The 27,912-nt window shown below is 40.4% G+C and overlaps 1 protein-coding gene across 1 annotated transcript in view; it reads left to right on the forward strand.

Moving 5' to 3' along the window:
- IQGAP2 (IQ motif containing GTPase activating protein 2) overlaps positions 1-27,912 on the forward strand; it is a gene marked incomplete in the record, with an annotated part of 4,327,392 nt that overhangs the window by 2,217,737 nt on the left and 2,081,743 nt on the right. Inside the window, 1 exon segment of the mRNA XM_044063965.1 lies at positions 20,846-20,970. Coding sequence (XP_043919900.1) covers positions 20,846-20,970 — 125 coding nt within the window.

The following is a 27,912-nucleotide window of genomic DNA, read 5'->3' on the forward strand; positions in this document are numbered from 1 at the left end:
CTGCAGTACTCTTGGTGACTTTAAACCATGTCTCCATTGTAAAGCTTGCAGGGACTGAAGTTTCTTGTTAAGATTTCTAGCATTGAGCCGTACCACCTTTAGATATTCCTTTGTAGGTTCAGTTAAGTCAGTGAGTTTATCAGTTTGGCATTGCGTAAAAAAGGCACTATGGGGTGGAAAAGTTTTTGCCAATATCAGAAAGCCTAGAGGGGATAAGTGCAGACCATCCCTGGCAAAGCAGCTTGGTCTGTCAACCTTGTCCTCCCAGGCCATCAGATGTTGTATCACCCCCCTCCCCCCCGGATTGACACCAGAAGCTAAGCCAATTGTTAAAATCAATCATTTTCTGTTGGGTACTTGGCATCATCTTTGGAGAAGTTAGTACGCTGCTCAGTGCTAGGCTGATACCTGCCTGAGACACGTAATCAGCAAGCTTGATCACGTCTTGCTTCATACAGTCAAGGAAGGTATGCCTGAGGTCATTAACACCCATATGGACTATGACAGAGTCATACTGGTACCCTGTGGTTCAATGACCTGAGTGCCTGTGTGACTTGACAAATTCTAATGCTGGAAAGGCAACTAACCATGACTCTCCTTACTCAGTCTGGTTAGGGGGATATTGGTGTGCCTCACTATATACTCACCACTGACCAGGAAATTTGGCTGTGTGCTGGTTTGCATTAAGGGCTTAGCAGTAGAGACATTGGATACTGTGTTACTATGCATAGCTGCAGGTGGTGTTTTAACTGAGTGTTTTTGATAACTGAGGACCCTTTCTTTGATTGTACTGTGCAGTAGATCTTAGTGTTTTAAGAAGGTTACCTGTAAGTGCCTTAGCATAAGTTTTATGTGTAGGGCTTTTACCCTGTGCAGTAGGCATGGTGCATTTGTCACTGATAACCTCTATAGCATTTGTTTTGGGTGTGTGAGAGAGTTTTGCCTCCAGCGTTTAGTGTATTTAAATCTCTTGCATACACTGTCTGTCTTATTAAGAGCAAGTGAGTTGTCTGTACATGAGGTAATTGCTACAGTGTCTCAGAATAGCCATCTCAACCAGACTGGTCACAGAGTCTGGAGGTATATATCCATGGCCACTGATCTACAAGAGAGGAGTGAGGAGAACTTAAATGTTTAACAAATCAATAAGACAAGCAACTTGAACAGTGCTCAGCTATGACAAACTAGATGCACTAGTAGTTAAAAAAAAATATATATATATATATATGTATGTATGTCTGTGTATGTGTGTGTGTCTGCATGTAATGTACAGTGGGTATAAAAAGTGTACACACCCCTGTTAAAATGCCAGGTTTCTGTGTTATAAAGAAATGAGACCACAATAAGTCATTTCAAAACTTTTCCCACAATTAATGTGACCTATAACCTGTACAATTCAGTTGAAAAACAAATCTTTTAGGGGAAAAATATATAAAAACATGTACAGTAAGCTGGTTGCATAAGTGTGCACACCATTAAACTAATAATTTGTTGAAGTACCTTTTGATTTAATTACAGCATTCAGTCTTCTTGGGTAGGAGTCTATCAGCATGACCCATCTTGACTTGGCAACATTTGCCCACTCTTCCTTGCAAAAGCACATCAAATCTATTAGACTGTGAGGGCATCTCTTGTTCAAAGCCCTCTTCAAGTCACCCCACATATTTTCTATTGGATTTAGGTCTGGGTTCTGGCTGGGCCATTCCAAAACTTTAATTTTCTTTTGGTAAAGCCATTCTTTTGGATGTATGCTTGGGGTCATAGTCATGTTGAAAGGTGACTTCCTTGGGTTAATTCACTACCTAAAAGTTAATAATACTAAACAGTGAAACAAAAGTTGTGTATTCACCACATTTTTGTTGGAGATAAGAGAAGGTGTCATTTTGTGGTTGCCAATGGAAGAAATAGACTGTAGACTGTGGTGGAATTGGGGTATTTTGAATGAGAAGATAGTTATCAGCTGGAATGGAAATCTCACGATGCTCCATGTCCGAGGATTCTAGAAACTAAAAAAGTATTGAAATTGAATGTTATGGCGGTCATAGATTGTTTGGGAGCCATACTGCTGGACTGTTTGAAGTATACGTGAAAAGGATTGGAATGGTTACACTGGATGAAGCAGAATATTTGCACAACCACTTGGCAGCCAACATACCTCTGAAACAGTGACTTTACAAGGTTTGGGATAAAGCTGTTGTGATGGTAAAAAATCTTGTAGACTGAGCAGCACTTAAATTGGAACAGAAGATAGGACAAGAAAGTGAAACTTAGTTATATAGTATTTTGGAAGGTAAGAAAGATGAATTTGATGGAATATTTGAACATCAGGATGGAATAGTTGGTTGAGTTTGTGAAAGAGTAATTAGGACAAGGAATTGTAAAACTCTTGCCATTGTCAGACTAGTCAAATATGGGAAATATAAATCAGTATTGGTAGAATTGTTGATATGTTATGAAAAAGAATAGGTGGTGGCGAAGTTGTCATCGCAATGTTCTGTAATACAAGCAGAAGCGCACACAGCTCTCAAATGTACGTCATTACGAGGGACATACCTCATTTGGGGTCTTAAAAAGTGGATGTTCCTCAAAGATCCACATTGAAAGGGTCTGTCACACATTCAGTGTTAGGTTATTTTTTAACTGCTAGCCATGGGTAAATATATATGAATCATATTAATTCATTAAAATATCTTTTTTATAAATAAAACCAGCATATTTTAGCCATCATATGACCTTCCTTGTTGAAGTTGTTAGTAAGTCATTAGTAAGTGTTCCACATTTTGCCCATTTGTCGCACATTATGAGGGCTAATGTTCCTCATTTTGGAGAAAGGAGGTTGAGAACTATGGAAGCACATAAAAGAGAAGACCGCTGGAAATACTCTATTCCCTAGCAGTTTAACAGGAGTATAGCCTATTGAACTGCAAGGTAATAGTGTCTTCCCAGCAGTCTTGTTTCAGTAAATGGGAAGAGTGGCAACCGTGCAGTGAATAGTCTTTATCTGAGAGTCCTGTATTTTTCCTTTATTTTCAGAACACAACTACTCCAAGGTGGCATTGAAACACCACTAGCACTTTAAGTGATAAACGAGTGTAGATGAAGAAAATGGATATTTACATTTCTTGCTACATTACGAGTGTTTTGGAATGGCAAACTGTTAAGTGCATATATTTCCACGTGTAAATTACAGTTGCTGCAGTCATGTTCTAATTGTGTATGTAAATTACATTTGCTTTTCTTTTGTTTCATACTTGTACTTTTATTTGCAGCACACGACTGTGCCCAGGTCATGGCTGAAAAGAGTATACTAACCATTCAGTTCATTTTGTTAACAAATTAAAATAAATAAATAGCATTTATCATTGACTGTCAAGATGAGGCAGTTGGGAAAATAAATTACTCTATTTAATTTCTCCAAGTCCTTTGGGTTCTAATACCATGACAGGAAGGGACCCCATTCCATGAACTTCAGAATGAACTGGCTCCCTACCTAAGCACCATGTTCAGTCATAGTCCCATGGCAGGCTTTGTGCCCACTGAATGGCGCACAGCAACAGTTATCCCACTCCACAAAGGGGGAGCCACAACTGATCCTGGGAACTATCGCCCTATTAGCCTGACGAGCCTGGTCTGCAAGGCCATGGAACGTGGTGTTATGGAACTCATAAACAAAGACATTGGTAACCTCCAAACTCTGGACTCCACCCAGTTCGGTTTTGTGAAAGGCAGATCATTCCTTCTGAACTTGATCGACTTCTTTGAGGCGGTCACCAAAGCCATAGACGAGGGTAAGGTGGTTCACACAGCCTATCTTGACCTCGCCAAGGCTCTTGACACCATCCCCCATTCTGGAATTATAGCTAAACTCGCTAAACTAGGTATAAACCCCCTACATCACAAGATGGGTTGCCAGCTGTCTCACTGACAGAACCCACATTATAAAGGTTGTAGACTCCAAATCTGACTTCAAACCAGTGACAAGTGGAGTACCACAGGGTTCAGTCCTGGGACCTCTCCTGTTTGGTATCTACTTCTCTGAAGTACAGGCTAACACAGAAGGCCTTTGGCTAGCAAAGTTCGCAGATGACTGCAAACTAAGAGCCGTAGTAGAGTCCCCAAATGATGTGGACATCCTACAGAAGGGCCTCAGTGAGACAGATGCCTGGTGTTAGAGGCATGGCGTCAGGCTCACTGCCAAAAAGTGCATTGTCATCCCCTTTGGTAAAAACTCTTTACCCATAAACTGCCACATAAATGGCACTTAGCCGAATGTGTGATAAGAGACCTTGGGACCCAGGTGGACAGTGGTCTCTCCTTTGATAATCACATTTTCACAGTAGTCAGGAAATCCTTCTATGTGGCACACCTCATCACAAAAGGCTTCTCATCCAGTAAAAAAGAGATCATTGTTCCCCTCTACTCGGCACTCATTAGACCCATTATAGAGTACAACACCCCTTTTGGATTGTACCTCACAAGACATCTGCAGCAGCTGGAAAGGCCACAGAAGTATCTCACAAAGAGGATTACTAGCCTCAAACAGATGCCCTACACTGACCATCTCAAAAAAACTCCAGCTTTACTCTGTAGCATATCGCCTACTCTGAGGAGATCTCTACCTAACATATAAAACTATGTTAAACCCAGAGCTGTTGGACATGCTACACCTAAAGAAATCCCAATCCCTGCAAGCTACACGCTCTAGGGACCTAAACCTTGTCACCACAATAAACAGGACATGCTGGAGGGATAGATTCCTGTCCCAGAGACTTCCTATACTCTGAAACAAGCTACCTGTCTATGTCGGGCAAAGTTCCTCATTAGCACTCTTCAAGAAAAATCTTGATGAGTGGATGGGGAAATAGGAAATCACCCCAGGGATCACTTCTGTGGCTCTGCTCGACAGGGGCACAGGAAATTAACTTTCTTGGGTGGTGTAAGTCAGGGAACCTTGTTGGCTAGGCTTACTTAGGCCCTTGGGCCGATAGTCTAGTACCTACCTGTGAACCTATAATTAAAGTTAATGAAATTAGTATTGCTTCAATCATTGATGTTAGCCAAAAGTGCTCTTCACAGCATCTGTAATGTGTCCATTATTGACTCTTCTTGTAAATCTTGGAGTCACATATATTGGTAGTATATCTAAATAAAACTGTAAATTCTTTTTACAATACCCATTGCTCCTTCTGCTGTTGGAACTGTCTGGGTCTCCTCCTTCCACATTGCCTTTGTTTCTGCCTGCAAATCTTGATATTTTATGACTTAAGTGCGTCTGTGCATAAGACACTGTAATCGCTGGGTGTAGCATTTTCATTGGTCAGTGCTACTTTTGTCTTTTCATAGACTACTATATCTGGTTTTCTCGCATCTTTTTTTTGAACTGTTGGTAGTGGGTGATCAGATGTGATATAAACTTCAGCATTCTGTATAATGTCTTGTAGCTCATGTTTCCAATGCTTCTCAGCTTCTTCAGTATTCTAATGTTTGCATTATCCCAAATTCAACAGTCTAGCACGTTCTTATGCCTTTCAGTATACAGGCCCGCTGCCATTAGTATGTCATACTGAGCAACAAGATGTGTGGCTATTACCAGTTCTGTTTTACAAAACCTGTATTTGTCTGTTTCTCCCATGTGTTCAGTGGACTTTATAAACCAGTGTGTATATAATCCATTATCCTGGGCAGTCAAAATTAACCTTTCATCTTTTGGTTTAAGTTCACCTCTCCTTAACCGTTCCTACGTCAGATTCTAATTGGCATGAGGCTGTTCTAGGGGTTTTCTGTACTTGCAACTATATTTATGCCTTTTCCACATTTCTTGGCTTCTCCTTGATCCTTCAAATATTTTTTTTTTGTTTTTTGGCATATTCAGTTGCTGCCTGATTTTTGTCCACTTGTGGTTTGATTTCCATTCCTGCTTGACACTATATGCTTCTGCTAAACTAAGCAGGTAAGTTATCTTAGATGTGTTCTCCTCATGTTTTAAAACTTTCACTATGTTTTGCTCTAGTGAAGTCAGCAGATATGTATACAGTCCTACAAATGCAGATCTATACATATAATCAATTTCAGAGGAGGCCCATATCTCCTTCAGAATGAGGAATATTTATTTATTTATTTATTTATATTTGTTGACCGAGAGTGTCCGACTGGATGTAGGTCCATTTTCAGCGGAGGCCCGGGGAGAAAAGCTCCACAGTTAAAATAGACAGTAGTTACATTGGATTATGTAGCGATTAACAATTTACATAGCAATTGCTTACAACATATTTACAGATGAAGAACATAGCACATCAGTAGACAATTAGAATCTTTATCTGTGAAGTACATAACAGACAACAAATGTACAATAAGAAGTTCCTGCTGTATAATAAGTACTAGGCTTATGAGCATCTGAGCTTGCTTATAATCAAGGTAGTTAGTTAATATATAATCTTAGTATACACTAATTTTTATATAGCCTTTGATAAGCTTGAAGCATTTTCTTGTTTTCCTGTCCAACTGATCCAGTCCCTTTTGGGGCCAGTCACCCCAAAACTGTAAGTTAGAACATGAAGTGCAAATTGATTTATAGCTTGGACCATGTTCCTAAATGTCAAAGCTGTTTTCAGTGTTAATTTTAGTCTTCTAAACTATTCCTTACTGAGTTTTGCTTACATTTGTTCATGTTCTGTTGTCAGTCATTCATCGATTCTCAAGTATTTATACACTCCCTCAAGTTCCTTTATATCACATTCCTGTCCTAGAGCGATATTTTCTTGGTGTTGCAGATTTCCTGCTTTAAATGTTGTTTTTGCACATTTATGAAGACCAAATGACATTCCAGTATAATCTGACAAAGTTTTAACCACTTATAGTTGTTTTTTCAGTTTTTCATCTCCTGAACCGTACAGTTTTAAATCATCCACAAAAAAAAGATGAGAAGTCTTTACACTTGGTTATTTTCTGAGAGCGAAATTGTAACCGTGACTTAATCAGTTAAGTAGACAGCATAAAGGGTTTAAGGGCAAGACAAAAGAGTGGCAGTGACAGAGTCTCACCCTGAAGTATTACTCTTTGAATTTGCATCTCTGGAATAATAATTTGTCTTTTATTATGGCTTAGCTGCAGACTAGTTTGCCACTGATTCATGGTCACTGTAATGTAATTGATCAATGGTAGGATGTATATTGTACATCTGTAAGCATTCCTTTATCCATGAATGTGGGATGCTGTCAGATGCTTTTTTTAATCTCTCCATGCAGTACTTGTACTCTTCCCCTTTTTACAGTACTCCATTATTGCTTTATTTAACAATGATCCTTTGTTCCATTGCCATGATTGAGTTTTCTTCTAAATGACTATATACTGTTGGTGTCAGTTCCAGTATATAGTTTATATATCGTTGGATGGCAAGTTATTGGTCTATAGTTTTTATGCAGCTTCACTCCTAAGGAGGAGGATTGTTTTTCCTGTTGTTAACTCATTCAAGCCTATAGTGAGTTTTTGTATACTTCACTTGTCACACACAGCTCCTTATGGTGTCCACACCTTTCTTGGGTCTGACTTTATTAGATAGAAATAGAAAGGGCAAGGATTTATTGATTAAATGGCACTTAGGTTATTAATCTAGGATGTCACACAGTAGAAACGTCTTGATTGTATTGTGCTTTTTAAACTGATTTTTTTTTTCAGAAAATGTTGTGGAATGCAAGGATGTGTGTAGGCTGTAAGAGTTGCAACATTCCATACCACATAAGTGTTAATGAGTGAACGAGGCTGGTGTCTGTTCAGGATGTCTCTCTATGTACTTCTGACTCAGGGCTAAATCTTTATGTAAAGGTGTTAATACTTTTTTGCCAGAAGTTAGGGAATGCTTGTGGACCTGGAGTTTTCCAGTTAGGCGTATTTCTTAATTTTGTTTGTCATCCCATTTCATATCCGGTACATTTGAACTTCTTACCATTTCTTTTATTCCTTGTATCCATTCAGCATGTTTGTTATATTCCACAGGGTCTTCATATTTATTTCTCCAAAATATTTCTGTTTCTTCTCTTTTTTTTGGTGGTAGTTCAATTCCTTTTGCTTTGTTTCTAAATTATCTATAAAACTTTTTAGAGTCATCAATGAATTGCTTATTTTGTACTTTTCCTTTATAATTATCTGCATATCTACTACATTTTTTCTGCATGTGCCAGTATCTTTAGTTTATTTGTAGTAGTGTATGATAGGTCTGATATCGCCTGTTGCTTTTATCACATCTATCTTCCTAATATTTTTGTTGTTCCCTCTTCTGTACTGTTCTAACAGTGACACTTCTTGTCTTAATTACTTTATATTTTTTTTTCTGTTTGATGCTCCCATGATGCCAGTGAAAGGCAGTCTGTTAGCATAGCTGCTCATGTCATATCCCTAAGTTACCTGAAGACATGTCATCTGCTGGTACAGCAAGAAGACAGAGAGAGACTGCTGAACTGAGGTGTGGTGTTAATACTGAAGAAGTGCACAGTGAATGGGAAGAGGGTTCTGTTTTGACTAAAACTAGATATTTGTGGATGTGTACAATCTTTGGGACAAGATGGGTGGAAAGGATGGAAATTTTTATGTGAGGATGTCAACTGGGGTGTAATAAGGATAGGTTTTCTAGTTCAATTTATTGAAACTTTTGCCCAACTGATGGATGTGAAGATTAAGGTTGGCCTATGCATGAGGTAAATAATAATTTTCAGATTTTCTGTTGGTAGTTTTAACATCATTGAGGGTGTTTCCAGATTCTGCAAATATGTTGCTAATTTTATTGGTTGATGCGCTTCTGTGGATCCCTAGTGATATCTGCATTGCTTACTGTACTTATTTCCTTGTTTCACTTGAAAGAAAGTTACTGTTTGTCATTTTTGCATTTAAGTTACCTGTAACACATTGCATTTAAGTTACCTGGCACTTGCTCACTAAGTCAGCACTAAAAAATTAAAAGTTCTACACCTTCACAAACTCCCCTTGAGTACCTTTTTCCCCATTGGCCCTTTTTTTCCGTTATAAAGGAATTCCCAATACTATTCTAGCATGTCCAAAGGTCAGTTGTCAATCTCCTCTCCGGTCTAGCTGGTGAATCTGGGAATCTTGAGGCAATGTTACAACTGCCTCATGTACACAGACAACCCTGTCCTCCTCCCAACAAATTCCAACACATGTGAGAGATGCAACCATATAGCCAAACTGGAGGCTAAGCTCTCTCAACTCAGTACTGGCGTAACCAGTCAGGAGGAGAAGGAAACCACACTCACTACAATTCTAGTCTCACATAGACCTACCACGACAGAAAACCAAACACATAAACACACAAAAACATACTCGGAGGCTCTAAATAAAAATCTGCCTAAGCAGCAGAGACCTCCAAAGCAGACACCCAAGCAACCGCTACCCCAAAACAAAACAGATGCAACACATAGCTCACAAAGCCAGTGTGTCGAACAGTCACAGCCCTTAAGGCTAAACAACACACCTGATACACTTGTAATAGGTGACTCTATCATCAGGCACACTGACGTCCCGCTCACCAGGCTGAAAAAGGAGGTCATGGTGAGCTGCCTGTCGGGCGCTAGGATCCGCCACATAACACAAGCACTCAGGTCACTCCAAGGCAAGTACAAATATGACTCAGTCATTGTCCATGCTGGTGTGAATGACCTGAGACGTACCTCCCTGGACTACATGAAAAGAGACATAGAGGAGCTCTCTGAGCATGTAGCCCAGGCTGGTATGACCCTGACCTTGAGTAGTATCTTACCCTCACCAAGAATGATGCCACAATATGAAGACAAGATGATCAATTTCAACAATTGGCTTAAGTATTGGTGTCATTCAAAGGGGATCCAATGCCTGTCAGCCTGGGATGACATGCTCGACAAGCCACGATGCTTCACTAGGGATGGCTTGCACCTGTCACCCCTGGGCTTTCGGATATTGGCAAAAGGCTCTTGCTATCCCCATAGTGACTTTTTTAGGCAAGGCTCAAAAGACAAACCCACCTCCATAGGTATCACAAGGGATAAGAAACTAAGAGTAATGCTACTCAACGCCAGAAGTCTAAACCTCAAGATGCACGCACTCGAAACTCTCCTTAGCATGGAGGACATCGATATCTGTGCAGTAACAGAAACCTGGTTCAAGGCTCCCGAGAGCACCCCAGCACTACCAGGTTATACCTCATACCATGCTTTTCGGCCCCAAAACTTGGACCGAACCACAAAAGGAGGGGGAGTATCAATATTAGTCAGAGATACCCACACCTCCAGGTTGGTGGCACAGCATGAAGCATCAGAGACTATCCATGTGCAACTAACAGTGGGTAAAACTGCCTTCCAGTTTATAGCCTGCTACAGACCACCCTCCCAAACCCAGGAACCCCACTCGGCCTTCCTGAGAACACTGGAAAATATGAAGGCCTCTATAAACACCATTATATTGGGCGACTTCAACTACCCAAACATAGACTGGGAGCATTGTTTGCTTGTTATTTCCCTGGAACGCTAATTCCACCTAATACGTGGCTTCTCAGCGCTTCTGTGGATCACTAGTGATATCTGCATTGCTTACTGTACTTATTTCCTTGTTTCACTTGAAAGAAAGTTACTGTTTGTTGTTTTTGCATTTAAGTTACCTGTAACACATTCCACTTAAGTTACCTGGCACTTGCTCACTAAAGCAATTATATAAGTCAGCACTAAAAATTAAAAGCACTACACCCTCACTCCCCACTGGCCCTTGCTTTCAATTATAAAGGAATTCTCAATATTATTCTAGCATGTCCAAAGGTCAGTTGTCAATCTCCTCTCCGGTCCAGCTGGTGAATCTGGGAATCTTGAGGCAATGTTACAACTGCCTCATGTACACAGACAACCCTCTCCTCCTCCCAACAAATTCCAACACATGTGAGAGATGCAACCATATAGCCAAACTGGAGGCTAAGCTCTGTCAACTCAGTACTGGCATAACCAGTCAGGAGGAGAAGGAAACCACACTCACTACAATTCCAGTCTCACATAGACCTACCACGACAACAAACCAAACACATAATCATACAAAAACATAATCGGAGGCTCTAAATAAAGATCTGCCTAAGCAGCAGAGACCTTCAAAGCAGACACCCAAGCAACCGCTACCCTAAAACAAAACACGTGCAACACATATCTCTCAAAGCCGGTGTGCCAAACAGTCACAGCCCTTAAGACTAAACAACACACCTGATACACTTGTAATAGGTGACTCTATCGTCAGGCACACTGACGTCCCGCTCACCAGGCTGAACAAGGAGAGGGTCACGATGAGCAGCCTGTCGGGCGCTAGGATCCGCCACATAACACAAGCACTCAGGTCACTCCAAGGCAAGTACAAATATGACTCAGTCATTGTCCATGCTGGTGTGAATGACCTGAGACTTACCTCCCTGGACTACATGAAAAGAGACATAGAGGAGCTCTCTGAGCATGTAGCCCAGGCCGGTATGACCCTGACCTTGAGTAGCATCTTACCCTCACCAAGAATGATGCCACAATATGAAGACAATTGGATCAATTTCAGCAATTGGCTTAAATACTGATGTCATTCAAAGGGGATCCAATGCCTGTCAGCTTGGGATGATATGCTTGATAAGCCACAATGCTTCGCTAGGGACGGCTTGCACCTGTCACCCCTGGGCTTTCGGATATTGGCAAAGGCTCTTGCTACCCCCATAGTGCCTTTTTTAGGCAAGGCTCAAAAGACAAACCCACCTCCATAGGTATCACAAGGGATAAGAAACTAAGAGTAATGCTACTCAATGCCAGAAGTCTAAACCTCAAGATGCATGCACTCGAAACTCTCCTTAGCATGGAGAACATCGATATCTGTGCAGTAACAGAAACCTGGTTCAGGGCTCCCGAGAGCACCCAGCACTACCAGGTTATACCTCATACCATGCTTTTCAGCCCCAAAACTTGGACCGAACCACAAAAGGAGGGGGAGTATCAATATTCATCAAAGATACCCACACCTCCAGGTTGGTGCAAATCACGAAGCATCAGAGACTATCCATGTGCAACTAACAGTGAGTAAAACTGCCTTGCAGTTTATAGCCTGCTACAGACCACCCTCCCAAACCCAGGAACCCCACTTGGCCTTCCTGAGAGCACTGGAAAATATGAAGGTCTCTCCAAACACCATTATATTGGGTGACTTCAACTACCCAAATATAGACTGGGAGCATAACTCTAGCTCCAACACCCTAGCCCAAAGGTTCCTAGAATTTATTAACTCAAATGCTATGGAACAACTTGTTACCACTCCCACAAGAGGGGAAAACATACTGGAACTGATCATCACCAACATGGGGACTCTATGCTCCAGACCAGAAGTGTATCCCTCACTGGTAAGATCAGACCATAAACTAATCTCACTGGATATTCACATCCCGACTCCACCCCCTGCCCAGAAAACCACAGTGAAAAACTTCTCTAAAGCAAATTTCACACTCCTCAAAACCGAGGTGGAATCCTTCAAAGCCCCTGGGCCTGTGGAAAATATGGCCCAGACTGCAGAATCCTTTATAAACGCATTCTATGATCACCTTCAGGAATGCATGGATCATGCAATCCCAAGTAAAACCAAGACCCAATCCTCCAAAGGCAGACGTCCTGTCTGGTGGACCCCAGCCATAAACAAACTATACAATAGAAGGAGGAAGCTACTACATGATAGAGCAAAATCCCAAAAAGGGAAGGCATCTCTGATCAGTATTAGCAAAAAAACTACAGGCACTCATAAAATCGTCTAAGGCCAGCTTCGAGAGAAAAATTGCACAGGACACTAAGGATAATCACAAGGCTTTCTTTAGTTATGTTAGGAACCTGGGTGGGAATTCCCAGATATGCTCAGAATTAGTCCAAAATGGCAAAAAATACACCAAAACCACAGACATTGCCAACATCCTAGCTGACAGGTTCAGCTCAAACTCCCCCCCTCCCCACCAAAAGGGCAAATATCTATCCCAGCAGAGTGCTGCCCCCTGACATCTCAGATGCTCAGGTAAGAGCCGCCCTCTCCAAAGCAAAAAACACAGCATCAGTGAGGACCAGATGGTGTCCCGAGCTGCGTCCTACATGAACTCCAGGAAGAGCTAAACCCAAACATAAAACTACTGTTCAATCTCAGCCTTTACTACAGGATATGTACCCAAAGAGTGGTGTACAGCAACAGTAGTCCCTCTCCACAAAGGTGGTGCCTCAACGGATCCTGGAAACTATCACCCCATAAGCCTGACTAGCTTGGTCTGCAAAGCTATGAAAAGGATCATCATGGACCTCATAAATAAAGATATTGGGGACCCACAGACACTGGATCCTACCCAGTTCGGCTTTAAGGGCAGATCCTGCCTCTTAAACCTGGTTGATTTCTTTGAAACAGTCACCAAGGCCATTGACGAGGGGTAGGTGGTCCACACAGCCTACCTGGACCTCGCAAAAGCCTTCGATACAGTATGCCACTCGGGCATTATAGATAAGCTCACCAGCTTAAATATAAACCCCTATGTCACTAGATGGGTTGCAAACTGGCTCAAGGACAGAACCCACATGGTTAGAATTGCTGGAGCCATGTCAGACTCCAAACCAGTTACAAGTGGCGTCCCACAAGGCTCAATCCTGGGACCTCTCTTGTTTGGTATATATTTCTCGGAGGTACAGGCCAACACAGAAGGACTGTGGCTGACCAAGTTCGCAGATGACTGCAAACTGGGCGCCATAATCGACTCTCCAGCCGACACAAGCATCCTCCAAAAGGGCCTCATAGAAACAGACAACTGGTGCCAGAGCCATGGCTCAAGCTAAATGCCAAAAAGTGTATAGTCATCCCCTTTGGCAAAAACAAAGTGCCCACAAATTACCACATGGGTGGTAATCCATTAAGTACAGAAGAAGTAATTAGGGACCTAAGTTGATATCAATCTCTCATTTGACAACCACGTGGCCAAAGTGGTTAGAAGAACATTTTATATAGCCCACCTAACCATGAAGGGATTCACATGTAGATCAGGGGAGGTCATCGTGCCTCTTTACTCATCCCTCATCAGGCCCATAATTGAGTACAATGCCCCTTTTGGGATGTACCTTACCAGACACCTGCAGCAACTGGAAAGACCCCAAAAGTACCTCACCAAAAGGATCAAAGGGCTCAAACAGATGCCATATGCTGCCCGGTTAAAGAAACTCCAGCTCTACTCAGTGGCATACCGCCTGCTCAGAGGCGATCTGTGCCTGACGTATAAAGCCATGTCCAACCCGGAATTAATGGACATGCTGCACCTCAGAAAATCCAAATCCCATCGAGCTACGCACTCGAGAGATTTGAACCTCAGCACTGAAATAAATAGGACATGCTGGAGGGACAGATTCATAACCCAGAGGATCCCTTCACTCTGGAATAAAATCGCAGTCCAGGTTAGGCAGAATCCCTCATTGACTCTCTTCAAGAGGAATCTTGATGAGTGGCTGGGGGATCGTAGGTTTACCCCGGGTATTACTTCTGTGTCACTGTTAGACAGAGGCACAGTATACTAACCTCGAAAAAGGGCATAGCAAAATTAATTTTAAAATGTGTGGCAAAAGCCAAACACACTCTGGCTAGGCTTATAAATGCCCTAGGGCAGATAGCCTAGTATGAACCTATGAAACTTCAGTGTAACACAAACTCTGTCATACTGTAGACAACAGTTGTCTACTATGGAATAATCACTTTACTGTTATCTTCATTTTCACAGATGTGCAAATTATTCCAAAGGTTTTCTTTTCACCACTAATTCCTTGTGCTATAACATACAAACACACTGTACAGCAGGTCTGTCGTTGAGGTGATTCTTGTGTTTATTTACCAATGGATTTAAGATTTATTAGTTTTGCATCTGTTTTATTACACTGTATGTTAAGCACTGTACACCTTCCTTGTCCTGTTCCGTCTGTCTTTTGTTTCCTTTCTCTTGACTATAGCTGTATTTACTTATTTTGATTTGTTGTCTGACTGGGTGACTTACTACAGCGGTCTGCAAACTTTTTTGCAGCAAGTACTGGTTTCACGTAAGACAGTGTTCCATGGACCGGCCATCGCACACGCTTAAAACTAAAGTGCATAATAAATATAACTCACCATAACACAGAATCAGTGGGAGCCCTGAGCTTCTTTCCCTGCAATGAGATGATCCCATCTAGGGGTGATGGGAGACAGTGATACGTGAAGTTTGTTCCTTATGTCCCGTCTAGTCTAATTTCGTTTTGGTGGTTGTCATTGCAGAAAACCCTGCTTCACAAAGATAGGATGTTAGAACCAAGGTTTTCAGTGCTAATTCTAACAACTTTCCAATCTCATTCCGACTGCCTTTGGCCTATCCCCTTTTGACTACTACTGCCCACAATCTATCATATTGATACTTGATACACACTGTCTGTTGGCCCCTTCTCCACCGCACAACGCCCAATCCCTGTACCACTTACCTACACCAATCACTGTCCATGCACATACACCATAGTCCCAGCCCTAGGTTTACTTTACACACCCATTACTAGCTAAGACACATTATCTTTCCACAGCTCTCATTGGCTCCCCTTTTCATTTTTAGAGTACCACATTGACCACTTTGTCACAGCCCACATCCTTTCATACTTTAAGCTTAAAACTAAAACCTTTGGCCCACCCTCCAGTTTTTAAGATTTTATGCAACTTCTGCTTGAATGCCAGGGTTTTCCTGCTTTGTTTTTATTCTTAATTAAGTTTATGAGAGCAGTATTTAAAATCTGTCCCTGTTATTTGTGGCTCTCTCCAGAGTTATTGTGCTCAAGGCTGGGAGGTTACAACAGCAGTATTTAAAATCTGTCTGTATTTGTGGCTCTGTTCAGATTTATTGTGCGAGAGGCTGAGAGATATGGTTGAGAGGTAGCAAACTTAATGGAAGCCTTTTTCTGAGTCTAGCAACTTTTCTAATTTTATAAGAGCAATATTTAAAATCTGTCCCTATTATTTGTAGCTTTGACTCAAATACCTCTCAACTATATAGATTTTTGCCTCATATTTTTGGTCTGTTCCTCATAAAATTTGTGTTTTTTCTGGATTTTTGTGGTGAATAAGTGAGGACTGAAGTCATTATATAATGCCAGGCATTTGAGTTTGACTTCATATCCTTCAGAAAATGCATGGTAACACAAGACTTTGCATTCTATCAACTTTCTAAGTTTATAAGAGCAATATTTAAAAATTTTCCCTGTTTTTGGAGCTTTGTCCCCCTATTATTTTTGGCTTTCTCCAGGTTTTTTGTGCCCAGAGCTTGAGAGCTATGGCTCTGTCCAGATTTATTGTGCAAGAGATTGAGAGGTACGCAAACCTCTTAATAGATGCTGCTGCCAGGGATCACTCTCTGTCATGCACACACCCACCCACACACAGTTTGTTCTGCTTTCATGCACGCATTCACTCACACATGCAGACAGAAACACATGCACACACTTATTCTGCTTCATTTATTTTTATTTTGCACTCACTAAACAGCAGAAGCGCTGCTTAGCGAGTGTAAAAAACGGCTCGATCTCACTGTTCACTCTTTCATACACGCATGCATAGTCTCTTCTGCTTTCACACATATACATTCTGCTTTCATGACGCATTTACTCACACTGACAGAAACACACTTACACACACACACACATACATACACACATTCACTGTTTTGTTTCACTCCCTGCGTAAAAGTTTCTGTGCAGCTCGGTACCAAATGATCCACAGCCCGGTGGTTGAGGACTGCTGACTTACTGTGCTGCATTCTCGTTACTTTGTAATAAAATCTTCTGCAGACTACAGAAACATGCCAGCCCAGTACAGAACTGTTACTCCCCTATGTAATACATCATCAGAAGGCGGGGCTGGATGATACAGAATCAGGAAGTAAATGGACAGTTGCTTAGCATACAGTAAACAAACGCCAGTTTATCAAACTTAACAAATGTAGGTCCGCTGAAGTAACTAAAGTAAAAAATTTATATTTTAGAATAAGAAAGCCTACTTTACAAGCTGAGGGCATAATTATAACAAAAAGATATAGTAAAAAATCTTTTGCATTTGATCTTTAATAACACACACTTTTTCCTTGAGGACATAGTGCCTTCATATTAGCAGATAAATTTAGTTCGAAGTTATCCCCCTGTATCCCACCAGCTACTCAATAAATAACATTATATCTAAACACACACACAAAACATCATCTCTGGGGAAGTTTTAAAGGCAGTCTTGAAGTTTTGAAGTTTTAAAAAAATAAACACTAGCTCATTGTTGCCTAACATTATGTTGCATCAGTGGGCTTCCTTGTCAATATGAAGCACTACCTCACAGAGACCCATTCATGAATCTGTTGAACCTCATCCTTTCAAATGGTTTCCTTCTAGTGGCATAATATGGTTAGACCACCAGTCTTGCAGCTTTAAACTAGCAAGACTTGCCAGCCTTGTCTGAAAGATACTGGAATGTGTCATCATGGACCTCATAAGCAAAGATTGTGGCAGTTTATAATATTTCTTTCCAAACCGCCTAATTTTGTGGCATAGAGGTAGGAGTCATAATTACAACCCAGGCCACCAGGGTTAGATTAGAGGCACCTGAGCCAGGCAGGGAGGGGGAGAAGTGAAGATATGTGACCTGACCACCTCTCAAAGGGAATGGAGGAATATGCATATTCAGGAACACACTGGGTCATGTAATTTCCCCTGGTGGAGACTAGAGAAGCCACTATTCCTACTTCAAGGGGAGGGAAAAGGGGATGCCTGAGAAGAAATATCCTTGCCGAAGTGAGAGGATATCCTTCCCCACAACCCATTGCCTGTTTCCTCCTTTGCATTCCTGTAGACACATGCACGGGAGATAAGGCAGTATCCAGAAATCTTTAATCGTTACTGATAGTCTTCTAAATGATGGCCCCAACCAAGCAACCCTCACCCTTCTAATGCCAAATAAACAGGCCTGTGGGCAGGAGGAGGAAAATGTTCAACAAACAGTGAGGGCAAAGGCAAAAATAATATATATATATATATATATATATATATATATATATATATATATATATATATATATATTGAGCAAAACCAATTCACTTTTGTGAAGGGAGGATCCTGCCTCATCCTGTCACATTTGAAAAGTGATTGAGGCATTGGTGAGGGAACACGGCATACCTTCACCTTGCCATTGAAGTGAATAGAAGATGTGGTCCATGCTTTGCTTTGTTTTGTCTGTGCTGTTTGCAAAAATTTAGTTTTTTAGTTTTTAATGAGCAGCAAAAGTATAGTGACTTTAGGGACATTTTAATAGCTTTGTTGGTGTGCCATAGAGGCTGATAAATTTGGAATAATACACCAAAGGTGTATTTCTTTATTGCTGTTATTAAATTAGCATATTGATGCTATTTGCATTTCTGTTTCATTAGACTATTGCAGCTTAACAAACATTTCCATCAGCCTTGTTTGTAGCAGCAGTCGTTTTGTCCTCTTATGATATTACTTTTCAGTGTATTTGCATCCCTTTCTATTTGTAAGGGCATGTTTTACTATTTCAGATGAGAACTCATACATGTACTTATTTATTTATTGACATTTGATTACTGGGAAAGTCCGACTGAGTAGAAGCCCATTTTCAGCAGAGGCCTGTTGAAAAGCTCCAAATTATTACAAAATATTTTAAGAACATATATAAATATACATACATTATTTGTTATATCCATGTTTTTCTCATTTGAGGATGAAAGCTTGATATATATTTTAACCAATCATTTCCTGTTAAACTGCCTAGCCATCAACTTTTTTTAAATATCATTACATGCCCAACATTCTTACTGCTTGTGTAAGCCATCAGCCACATCTTTATTCTTGATGTTTTTTAATGTTCTGTATTTCTTTACTTCTAAGCTCTGTGTTAAAAGCTCTTTATCTGCAAATTGGCCTCTATGCCTGTCTCTTTGTGCTATGACAGTGTAGTGTTGAAACTCTTCCAATACCTTTACAAGCTGATCCAGCCATTAATGCATAACCTTCTCCACCTGTTTGTCACCTTTATGTGATACAGTTCAATATAAACCATTGCCCATTGTATTGCATTTTCCTTCCATTATCAATTTACAATTCTTCACCAAGGGCACCATCTTAACATACTACATACATTTCATACATATCATCACTTCTGTACACTCAAACGTCAATTAGTCACATGCTGTACTAGTTTGTATCATGCCCTTTTGCTTCGACTAGTATGTTACCTAACCCACATATCAGTAATGCTAACACTGGATAAGGAAGCTTAATGCCATTTTTAATCATGTGTATTTCCTTCATTGCTATCTTTTTCAGCCAGCAAAGGAAAGTGAGAGTGACTGGTATTCTACTTTCTCATCAGTCATTCTCTCTGCATAATCATTTTCCACAATCACTGACCTGATCAGCTAGACTAATTGGTTCCAATCTCTTACCTTTAGCATGTAAGAAAACATTCATCTTATCTGTGAGATACCACTTTTCCATTAAAATATCTCTACTCTCTTGCTTATCTCATAAGTAGTTTCCTCTCATTACTTGTTTCCTTACATTCCATCCAACCCTTCATCACTCATGTTGTCTGAATGGAAACTGTTTTATTTTGCTTCTTTATACTTAAGCTAAAAACTTCAAATTTCAAACTCTCTGTACAGAATTTAACATTTATATTACAGAAACTAATTTTGCATACAGATTTATCTGTACAATAGAAACATTTTAGTCGAATTTTATTTTGCATAATCTAGAACTGTTAGCAGCAGCAACTTAACTCGTTATGTAAGGCTTCCATTTTTTCTGTCACAAAGCTCTTTCTAATGGTTCCTCAGTCTCTCATGTTACGCTTCTGTTATTTTTCACTAAAATGGTTAGTACTTTACAATATTCTTTGTTCAAAATATTCAGATTTTCAACAAACGTTCTACTTCATTTTTCTATCATTCCGTAGTCATAGTTTCTCTCTGCTTGCATTTAACTTTGTTCTGTGATCTTAGATTTGTGCATCGTTAAACCTCATCTTGCATAGCAAATCTCCCAATGCTATGTTATTATTTCAGTTATTATTTACTAGAATTGCTGGTACTTCACCATAGTTTGACTATAGTAGACATTTATTTTGTCATACATTTCTTTCTTCAGTCCATTCTTATTCATTTGTTTGCACCTTTTCATAAATCTTTTGCATGCATGCCTCCTGGCCTACCTTACTCATATTCTCAAACTTTCGTTGTTTGTTTTTCTTATCCATTGTACCCATAATATTGTTTTCCTCTGTAATGTTGTAAATTTGTCTCTATTCATATGTATTTATATGTCTGTTTGGGGCTTTTCCCCTCGGGTCTCCACTGAAAAAGGGTAATTCTTACCCAGCTGGACCAACCCGGTTAACAAATGCAAATAAATAAATAAATAAATTTAATATATTCCTTTGGTCTCCTAATCCATTTTCACTGAACTCCTTTATGCATTACAGTAGCTCTACTTTTCTGTACAACAGGAAAGTCTGCTAATAAATGCAGGCAGTAATGGAATATACAGGTAACTAACAGTTTTTAGTAAATAAGTCTGTTGTCTACAGTTAGGGTAATGTATGTAAGTGTATATACATGCAGACATACATTTTTATATAAATGTGTGTACATGAACACATATGTACATGAACTTATATATATATGCTTGTGTGTGCATATATACACACAAACACAATCAAGCATTTGTGTGTATGCAGTATGATTTCTTTCCTGTGATGTCACTGAAAGTGTGTTACTTTATTTTGATAGGTACATTGATATGCTGCTTTCTCTGAAACAAGCTGCTGCTGGGCATGGACAGGATTACCTGACTTGGAATGACATTCAGAACTGTGTTGATTTAGTTAATCTTCAAGTTCAGGAGGAGCATGCGAGTAAGTATGAGAAACCTGAATTTTTTGTACTGTAATTATTTAGAGGCACACAGCCTTATTAGTATATATTACTAATTGAATTAAACCCAGAGTAAGATTCTTCTGTTTTGGTTGGCAAAGTAGCTAGTGTTTCTCCCTCCTTAGCACTTGGCTTTCTAGTTCAAGTTTTTGGATAGGTTTCTCCCTCCTTAGCAATTGGCTTTCTAGTTCAAGTTTTTGGATAGGTTAACATTGGTGCAATGTTTGCGTGTCCCCTCTTGTTTTTGCAGATTTTTGTCAGGTACTTCATTGTCCTCCAGTATCCTAAAGACATGCCATAGATAAATTAGCTGTAGTCCATATACTGCCTGTGGGTATGTAATGGGTGTCTTTGTGTGTGTTATACAAGTAGACTGCCATCCAATTTGGGATCAGTTCCTTGCATGCAGCCATTGAGTGAAGCTTTAGACTTTAGTCGTCCTGTGATCCTTATGTTGATAAATGAGATAATTAGAGATTGAACCAAACATCCTTTCTTTTTCTTTGGATAACTATTCAATCTCATATATACTTCTGCTTTCTAAACTGGAATAGTTCTAACTGTGATTATATTTTAAGTAAGAGTTGCTGGTTTCTGGATATGTAGCGGTTACAATCTCTAGAAGTCATTTTAATTTAGCTATGCTAGTATAAATTTGCATGAGTAAATAAGGACTGTTTCTTTTTCAAAGTGATAGAGAGTTAAATCTTTTAGTGAACAGATAGGGAACACATTTTTATAAACGGCTCGATGAAAAAGGAAAATCCCAACACGTGTTTCTTTAATTTTTGCATGCAGTTTCTCTTAATTATGGAACCTTGTGTTGTTAGCCTTAGCTGTAAGGCCAGTGCAGTACAGAAACTGTTTCTTGTAGTATGTATTGGACATAATTTACACATCTGATTGCGTGTTTGTTGACTGTTCAAGGATGGTAATTGCAGTCCTTGGGAATATGAAAAATAAGTGACAGTGGGGAATGTGTACTAATTCAGACATTGCAATATCTCTGAGTAATCCTCCTTCCCGGTGATACAGCAGTCTCAGTTTATATAAAAAATGCAATAGCAAGTTTCAAAGTTCAGTTTTATTGTGCTTCAATCATAGTTTATTTTTCAAAATTTGAGGTGGGAGGTGGGACTCCAAATATTGAGTCTTGTACTTCTGGTATGGAGCCAGGGTCAGTCAGATTATTTTTCCCTTCTGTTATATCCTATGAATTCTTGCCCTCCCCCCCCACCTACCTCTCTTTTCTGTGTTCTTTTATTTGCATAATCTTGGCTTCATGTGCGGCAGTGTGGTGTACAATAAAAACCTCTGTTAAAAAGCATAACCAGGCATGCATTTCCACCAGCAGGATGGATAATTTGTAACTTTTTTAGGTTGCCCTGTTACTTTACCTAGGCAAACTGTCTAAACATCTTTTCCTCCTCTGACTGTATTCGATTAGATTTTCATGCTTTCCTTATTTCTTCTTAGTTATGATTGTGGAGTATAACTGACTTGCATACCTCTCAACCGTACTGAATTCCTTGGTATTTACTGGATGTTCATTGTGTTTCACTGTTGCAGTCCTAACTAATGGGTTATCCAGCTCCCGGTAGCCCTCGATCGACCAGAATACCAAAGGTAAGTAAAAATTACATCGGCTGTCTGTTGTAAAGGACGTCAGGGCGTCCAATACAAAAGGAGGCAACCAATGTCACTTCCTCAGTCTTCCTTGCCGTGGAGCTGGAAGCAGAAGCATTTTTTGCACGAGTGCCGGTCGGCAGTTTACCTTTTTTGTTTCCAACTACAAAGTTGAAGTCAACTACAGCTAAGTACCCAGTTGGGGATCCTCTTTTCTTGCTTTAACGAAAATCAGAAAAGGTTAATAATTGTCTTACCTCTGTGGAAGCAGATTCCCCATAAAAATTTTCATTCCTATTGCATTATTTGTTTAGGCCTTGACCACAACGTTCCTAATTGTGATCTGTGCTTCCTTTAATCCGCATACTATTTGTTGTCGGGCTAAGCTTTTAGCTAAACATTTTGGATTTGCCTCAGCATAAGCCTTTGGCTATTCCACCTGCGTTGGAGGTGGTTGATAATGTTTTTCTGGAAAATTCCTGGACTCCAAATTCGGTTCCTCCTGCTCCTAGGAAACCTGACCGATACTATACAGTCCCTGATTCTCATTTGTTTCTTTTCTGGAATCCGTTGGCTGATCCAGAGGTTATTTCTCAAGGCCCTAAAGGAGTTAAGGCCACTGTTACTAAAAATTCTGTTCCTTCTGACAGGGAATCTAGGAACCTAGATAGGTGGGGTAAAAAGGTTTATACCTCTGCCACTCTTGCTGTTAGGTCTACTAATTGTCGTTTTCATATGCTGAAGTACCAGCAGCACTCCTTGGAAGCTGTTAAGTCTAGGATAGCAAGTGTACCTGTGTTGGCAGAGAGTAAGGATATGCAGGATTTGTTGAATTCTGCCAGTCTTGTCAATAAACATTCATTACATTGTGGTTTTGACATTCTAGAACTCTTCTGTAGGGCTGCAGCTACTGGCTGTGTTATTAGAAAGCACACTTGGCTCAGGGAACAGCCCCTACCAGAGCCTGTCAAGACTAAACTTTTAGATGTACCTTTGCATGAGGACAGTCTTTTTGGCAGGCAAAGCAGAGGAAGTGCACAAGAAGATGGAGGGACAAGGCCAAGTCTATGCAAACAGTTGAGACTTTCTGCAAGTTCAGCCTCCTCGCTTTAGCAGGAATTACCCTACTAAGAGATGGACGTTCCCTGATACCAGCAGACAGAACCATTCTAGGACTAGAGGTTACAAATCTTCTAGGGGACAGGTGGCTTCCCCTCAAAGGTCTAAGCGTTGGCAGGCTTCCTCTTCCAAGCTGGGAAGTTCTAAGCCTGCATCTCAATCTAAACATTCTTAATGACTCTGTCCAACTTCTGCCTGTTCTTGCCTGCCCGGAGAGTCCTTTAGGGGAAGGTTGGCCCTTTTTGCAAATGTCTCTGCCACCATCACAGATGACAAATGGGTACTCAGAACTGTATCCCTAGGACACAAGTTTTCTTTCCGCACCTTTCCAGTACCCAAAGGATTCCTGGATGCTCCTTCAAACCAATGTGCAGAAGTAGAAAAGTAAAATTTGTCTCTGTTACATCTGGGGGCAATAGAATCAGGCCAGGGTTTCTATTCCAGACTTTTCCTAGTTCCAAAAAAAGAAGGCACCTGACATGCTATCCTAGATCTATCCATTCTGAACTCTTTCTTGATAATTCCAAAGTTCAAAATGCTCACTCTGTATCAGTTGCTGCCATTGTTGGAAAAGGATTCGTGGCTGGTAACGTTGGATCTCAAAGAAGCTTATCTGCACATCCCTATCAGGGAAAGTTGCAGGCAGTACCTTCATTTCAGGGTGGACAAGCAACATTATCAATTCTCTATGCTGCCCTTTGGCTTATCGACTGCTTCCAGAGTTTTCACAAAGTGCCGATTTCATATGCAAGACTGCATATGAGGAAATTGCAATGGTACCTCATGAACATTTGGTGTCAATTCCTCTGCTTCCATGTCTGCAGACAGAGTTATGGTAGAAACCATTCTACATCCTCATCTCAGTCTCCTCCATTTGGCAGCATGGCTCATTGTATGACTCATCCTTCTCTTCTCTTCCCTCAGGTGCAGTGGTTGATGTGGGAGTCTCTCATTGGGGATGGGCTAAAAGGGGAATCTTCTTCTCAGCCTACCCCTCCTCTCCTGCAGCAGTACCTTGATTTGTTTTCAGGGTGGTTTTCCTGTTCCTGTATCAAGATCCATGCTTCAGCCATTTCTGCTCATTGTGTTTTTTGATCAACATTTTTCTCCCACATCCCCAATTTTTAATTTTTCTTTTTGCAACTTACTTAGGACAGACCTCCCAGAACTCCAGCCTAGGGATCTTAATTTTCTTTGTTTTACTCTACTCTTCCTCCTTGAGCCATTGCCACTCTAATCCCGAAATAGAGGTGAAAGAATCCTATATTCTCTTTATGTGCATAGACAGCTCAGGTTTTTACTGAACAGGACCTAAAGAGACCAGAAATCATCACATTGGTCGAATATTTTATCCCTTCCCACATTACAACCATTTAGTGGTGATGTAGTGCGCTGCGTGTTTGTTGCAGGAAGTGAAGATGGCAACTACTTCAGTGGTGTCAGAGTCTGTGCGAGGGTGGTCAATATTTGCAGTTGTGTTGTTGTACAGGAAGATGGTGAAGTAATGGATTACCAGTTCACGGTTTAGATGGATTTAATTAATGTTTTTTTTTCCCCAACATCTTTATTAAATTTCCACATGTGACAAAGGCAATCTTACATTTATATAAATGAAAAATATAGAAAATGAAATCACTTTAGTTTTAAACAGTTTACATCAGACACTATTGAAACAACTGTAGTTGCAAACATTACTAATCACTTATAAAACATTCTCTAGTCATTGGTAGCATTATATAGGTCCTACCATATAAAGATTCACAGATGGTTCAACAGTGGACATTAACAAGACCAAGTTGCATATCAATATCCTAGAGATTGGGGCAGTCCTTTTAGCATTGCAGGCCCTTCATGCCTTTCTCCCTTTGGGAACTATTGCAGTGCAGTCAGATATGTCAGTAGTCTGATACATCAACAAGCAATGGGTGATCTCCACCAGCCGGTTTCTAGTAGCAATGCACATTCTGGGACAGTCCAACGTACTGACGGATAAACTGATCAGGACTATTCTGATGCCTTACGAGTGATCTCTGAATACTTCAGTATCGGAGCAGATCTTGCTGCGATCTCTTTGCATCTCCTTCCAAGGCAAAGTGCAACAAGTTCTTCACTCTGAACCCCCCACAGGGGAAGTCCCCCAGAGACGCTCTAGTTCATGTTTTGCCTCCTGGTCTTCTCTCTGCTTACCCCCCTGTTATCTCTTATTTTGAAATTCCTCCAGAAGGCTCGCAGGGTGGGGAGAAAAGTGATCCTCATTGCCCTGCTTCCTCTGGTCTCATCTTCTAGCTCCTTTGTGGATTTTAGGTCTGATTCCAGATCTCATCTCTCAATCCTCGGAGGTTCCTCATCCAAACCTGAACAGTCTAAAGCTCACTGCTTGGCTGCTCCAGTTCCCTTGATAGCTAGGACTCCCAGTTTATTCTCTCTAGTCAGGACTATTCTGGTGGCAGCTCAAATGGAAGCATTTTTCCATCTGGGCTTCTCGAATTCTTGGCATATATATTCCATCAAGGTGCTAGCTGTTCTACTGTGAAAATTCAATTGGCTGCCATTTCCAACTTTCATATTGTGGAGAACATGATTCCATTAGCATCCTCTAAACTTTGTAAAACCTTTATTAAAGGTACCTTTCTTTTAAGACCCATGGTGAAGGATCCTACCCCTCCTTGGGACGTGACTTTGGTGTTACAGGCTCTGGTTGCTCCACCATTTGGGTTTCAGAACTTCAGGTGTTGTCTATCAAAGCTCCATATATGATTTTCCATAAGGACAGGGTGTCACTTCATACCAATCCATGCTTTCTCCCCAAGGTGGCTTCTGCAACTAATATCAACCAGATGATTAACTTACCTGAGTTCTTCCCAAATTTTCAGAACAGGGGTGAATATAAATTGCACTTGTTATAGATGTACATAGACAACTGAGATTTTACTTACACAGAACTAAGACCTTTCGCAATTCCGACCAGTTATGTGTGTCTTACTCTAAACCCTTCCTGGGCAAACCAATTTCCAAGGTAACTTTGGCTTGATGGATCTCTCATTGTATCCTTCAGGTATACAAAGACAAGGGTATGTCATCTCCGGGTCAAGTAAAAGCACATTCTACCAGATCCATGGCTACCTTGGCATCTTTTTGGTCTAGGGTGTCTCTGGATGAAATTTGTTCTGCAGCTACTTGGTTTTCACTATAAACTGGACATGATATCTAGAGGGAGAGCATCTTTTGGATCTGTGGTGCTCCGGAATATCCTTCCATGAGGGCCACCCAGGTGTTTAGTAGCTGGGGACTCTGTCCCAAAGGTTGAAGAGCAAATTAAGTAAACTACTTCAGATAAAGAAGTTATGTACTCCCCATAGCATTCCATCTGAGTAGTTGTACCTCATTTGTCTTCAACATTCCCTCCCTCCTTCCCCCTGATCTTATCATTGTTTATTACTCTGGTAGGTGAGAGAGAGAGAGAGAGCGCCTCTGCAGCTCTCCTGTTCATATTTGTTAGGGTTGTATATAATCTGTTGTGGTAAGGTCTACTTGGGTCGGGTTTAGGTTGATGGTGCAGCAAACTCGATCCGAGAGATGGAGAGGAGCTTGGAGCGTGGATCAGATGCTGGTGAAGCTAATAAAAGAGAAAAAGTCAAAGTAAAACAGCAAAAAAAGCACCAGCAGAAATTCAACTTTGAACAGGCCTCAAGACACCCAACAGTCAAAAAATGAGTAAATCCACAAAACCAGAGTTCTTGTAGAAAATCTCTTTGTCAAAATGGTCCAGTGAATGAATAATCCCAGGTACAATCCTAGAGTCGAGAAAATCCTCTTTATTAGAGCACAAAAGTGAGTCCTGGCAATCCCAGGCTTTTTCAAGATGAATTAGTTATGTGGCAGTGTAGTTTATATATTCTAGCTAGTAAACCACTTAGTAATCAACAATCACTTAATTGAATAATTAAATAATCATACTGACATTACAAAATGAGTCTCTCTTAAAGTGCATCAATGCATTCTGTGCTGCATTGTCAAACATGCTAAGTTACAGAAAAAATATGAAGTTAAAATCCAATAAATATAAAAATCTGCTAAACATATTAAAAGCTAAAACTTTTAGTGAGACTGCAATGTTGTTAAAATTAAACAAAGCTTTCATAAAAAGACAATTGTTACCATTGTGCAACGATGCTGTC

This window comes from Protopterus annectens, chromosome 2.part2 (assembly GCF_019279795.1).
Source record: "Protopterus annectens isolate FY-2018-M chromosome 2.part2, PAN1.0, whole genome shotgun sequence".
In the NCBI taxonomy this organism is placed as follows: Eukaryota; Metazoa; Chordata; order Ceratodontiformes; family Protopteridae; genus Protopterus; species Protopterus annectens.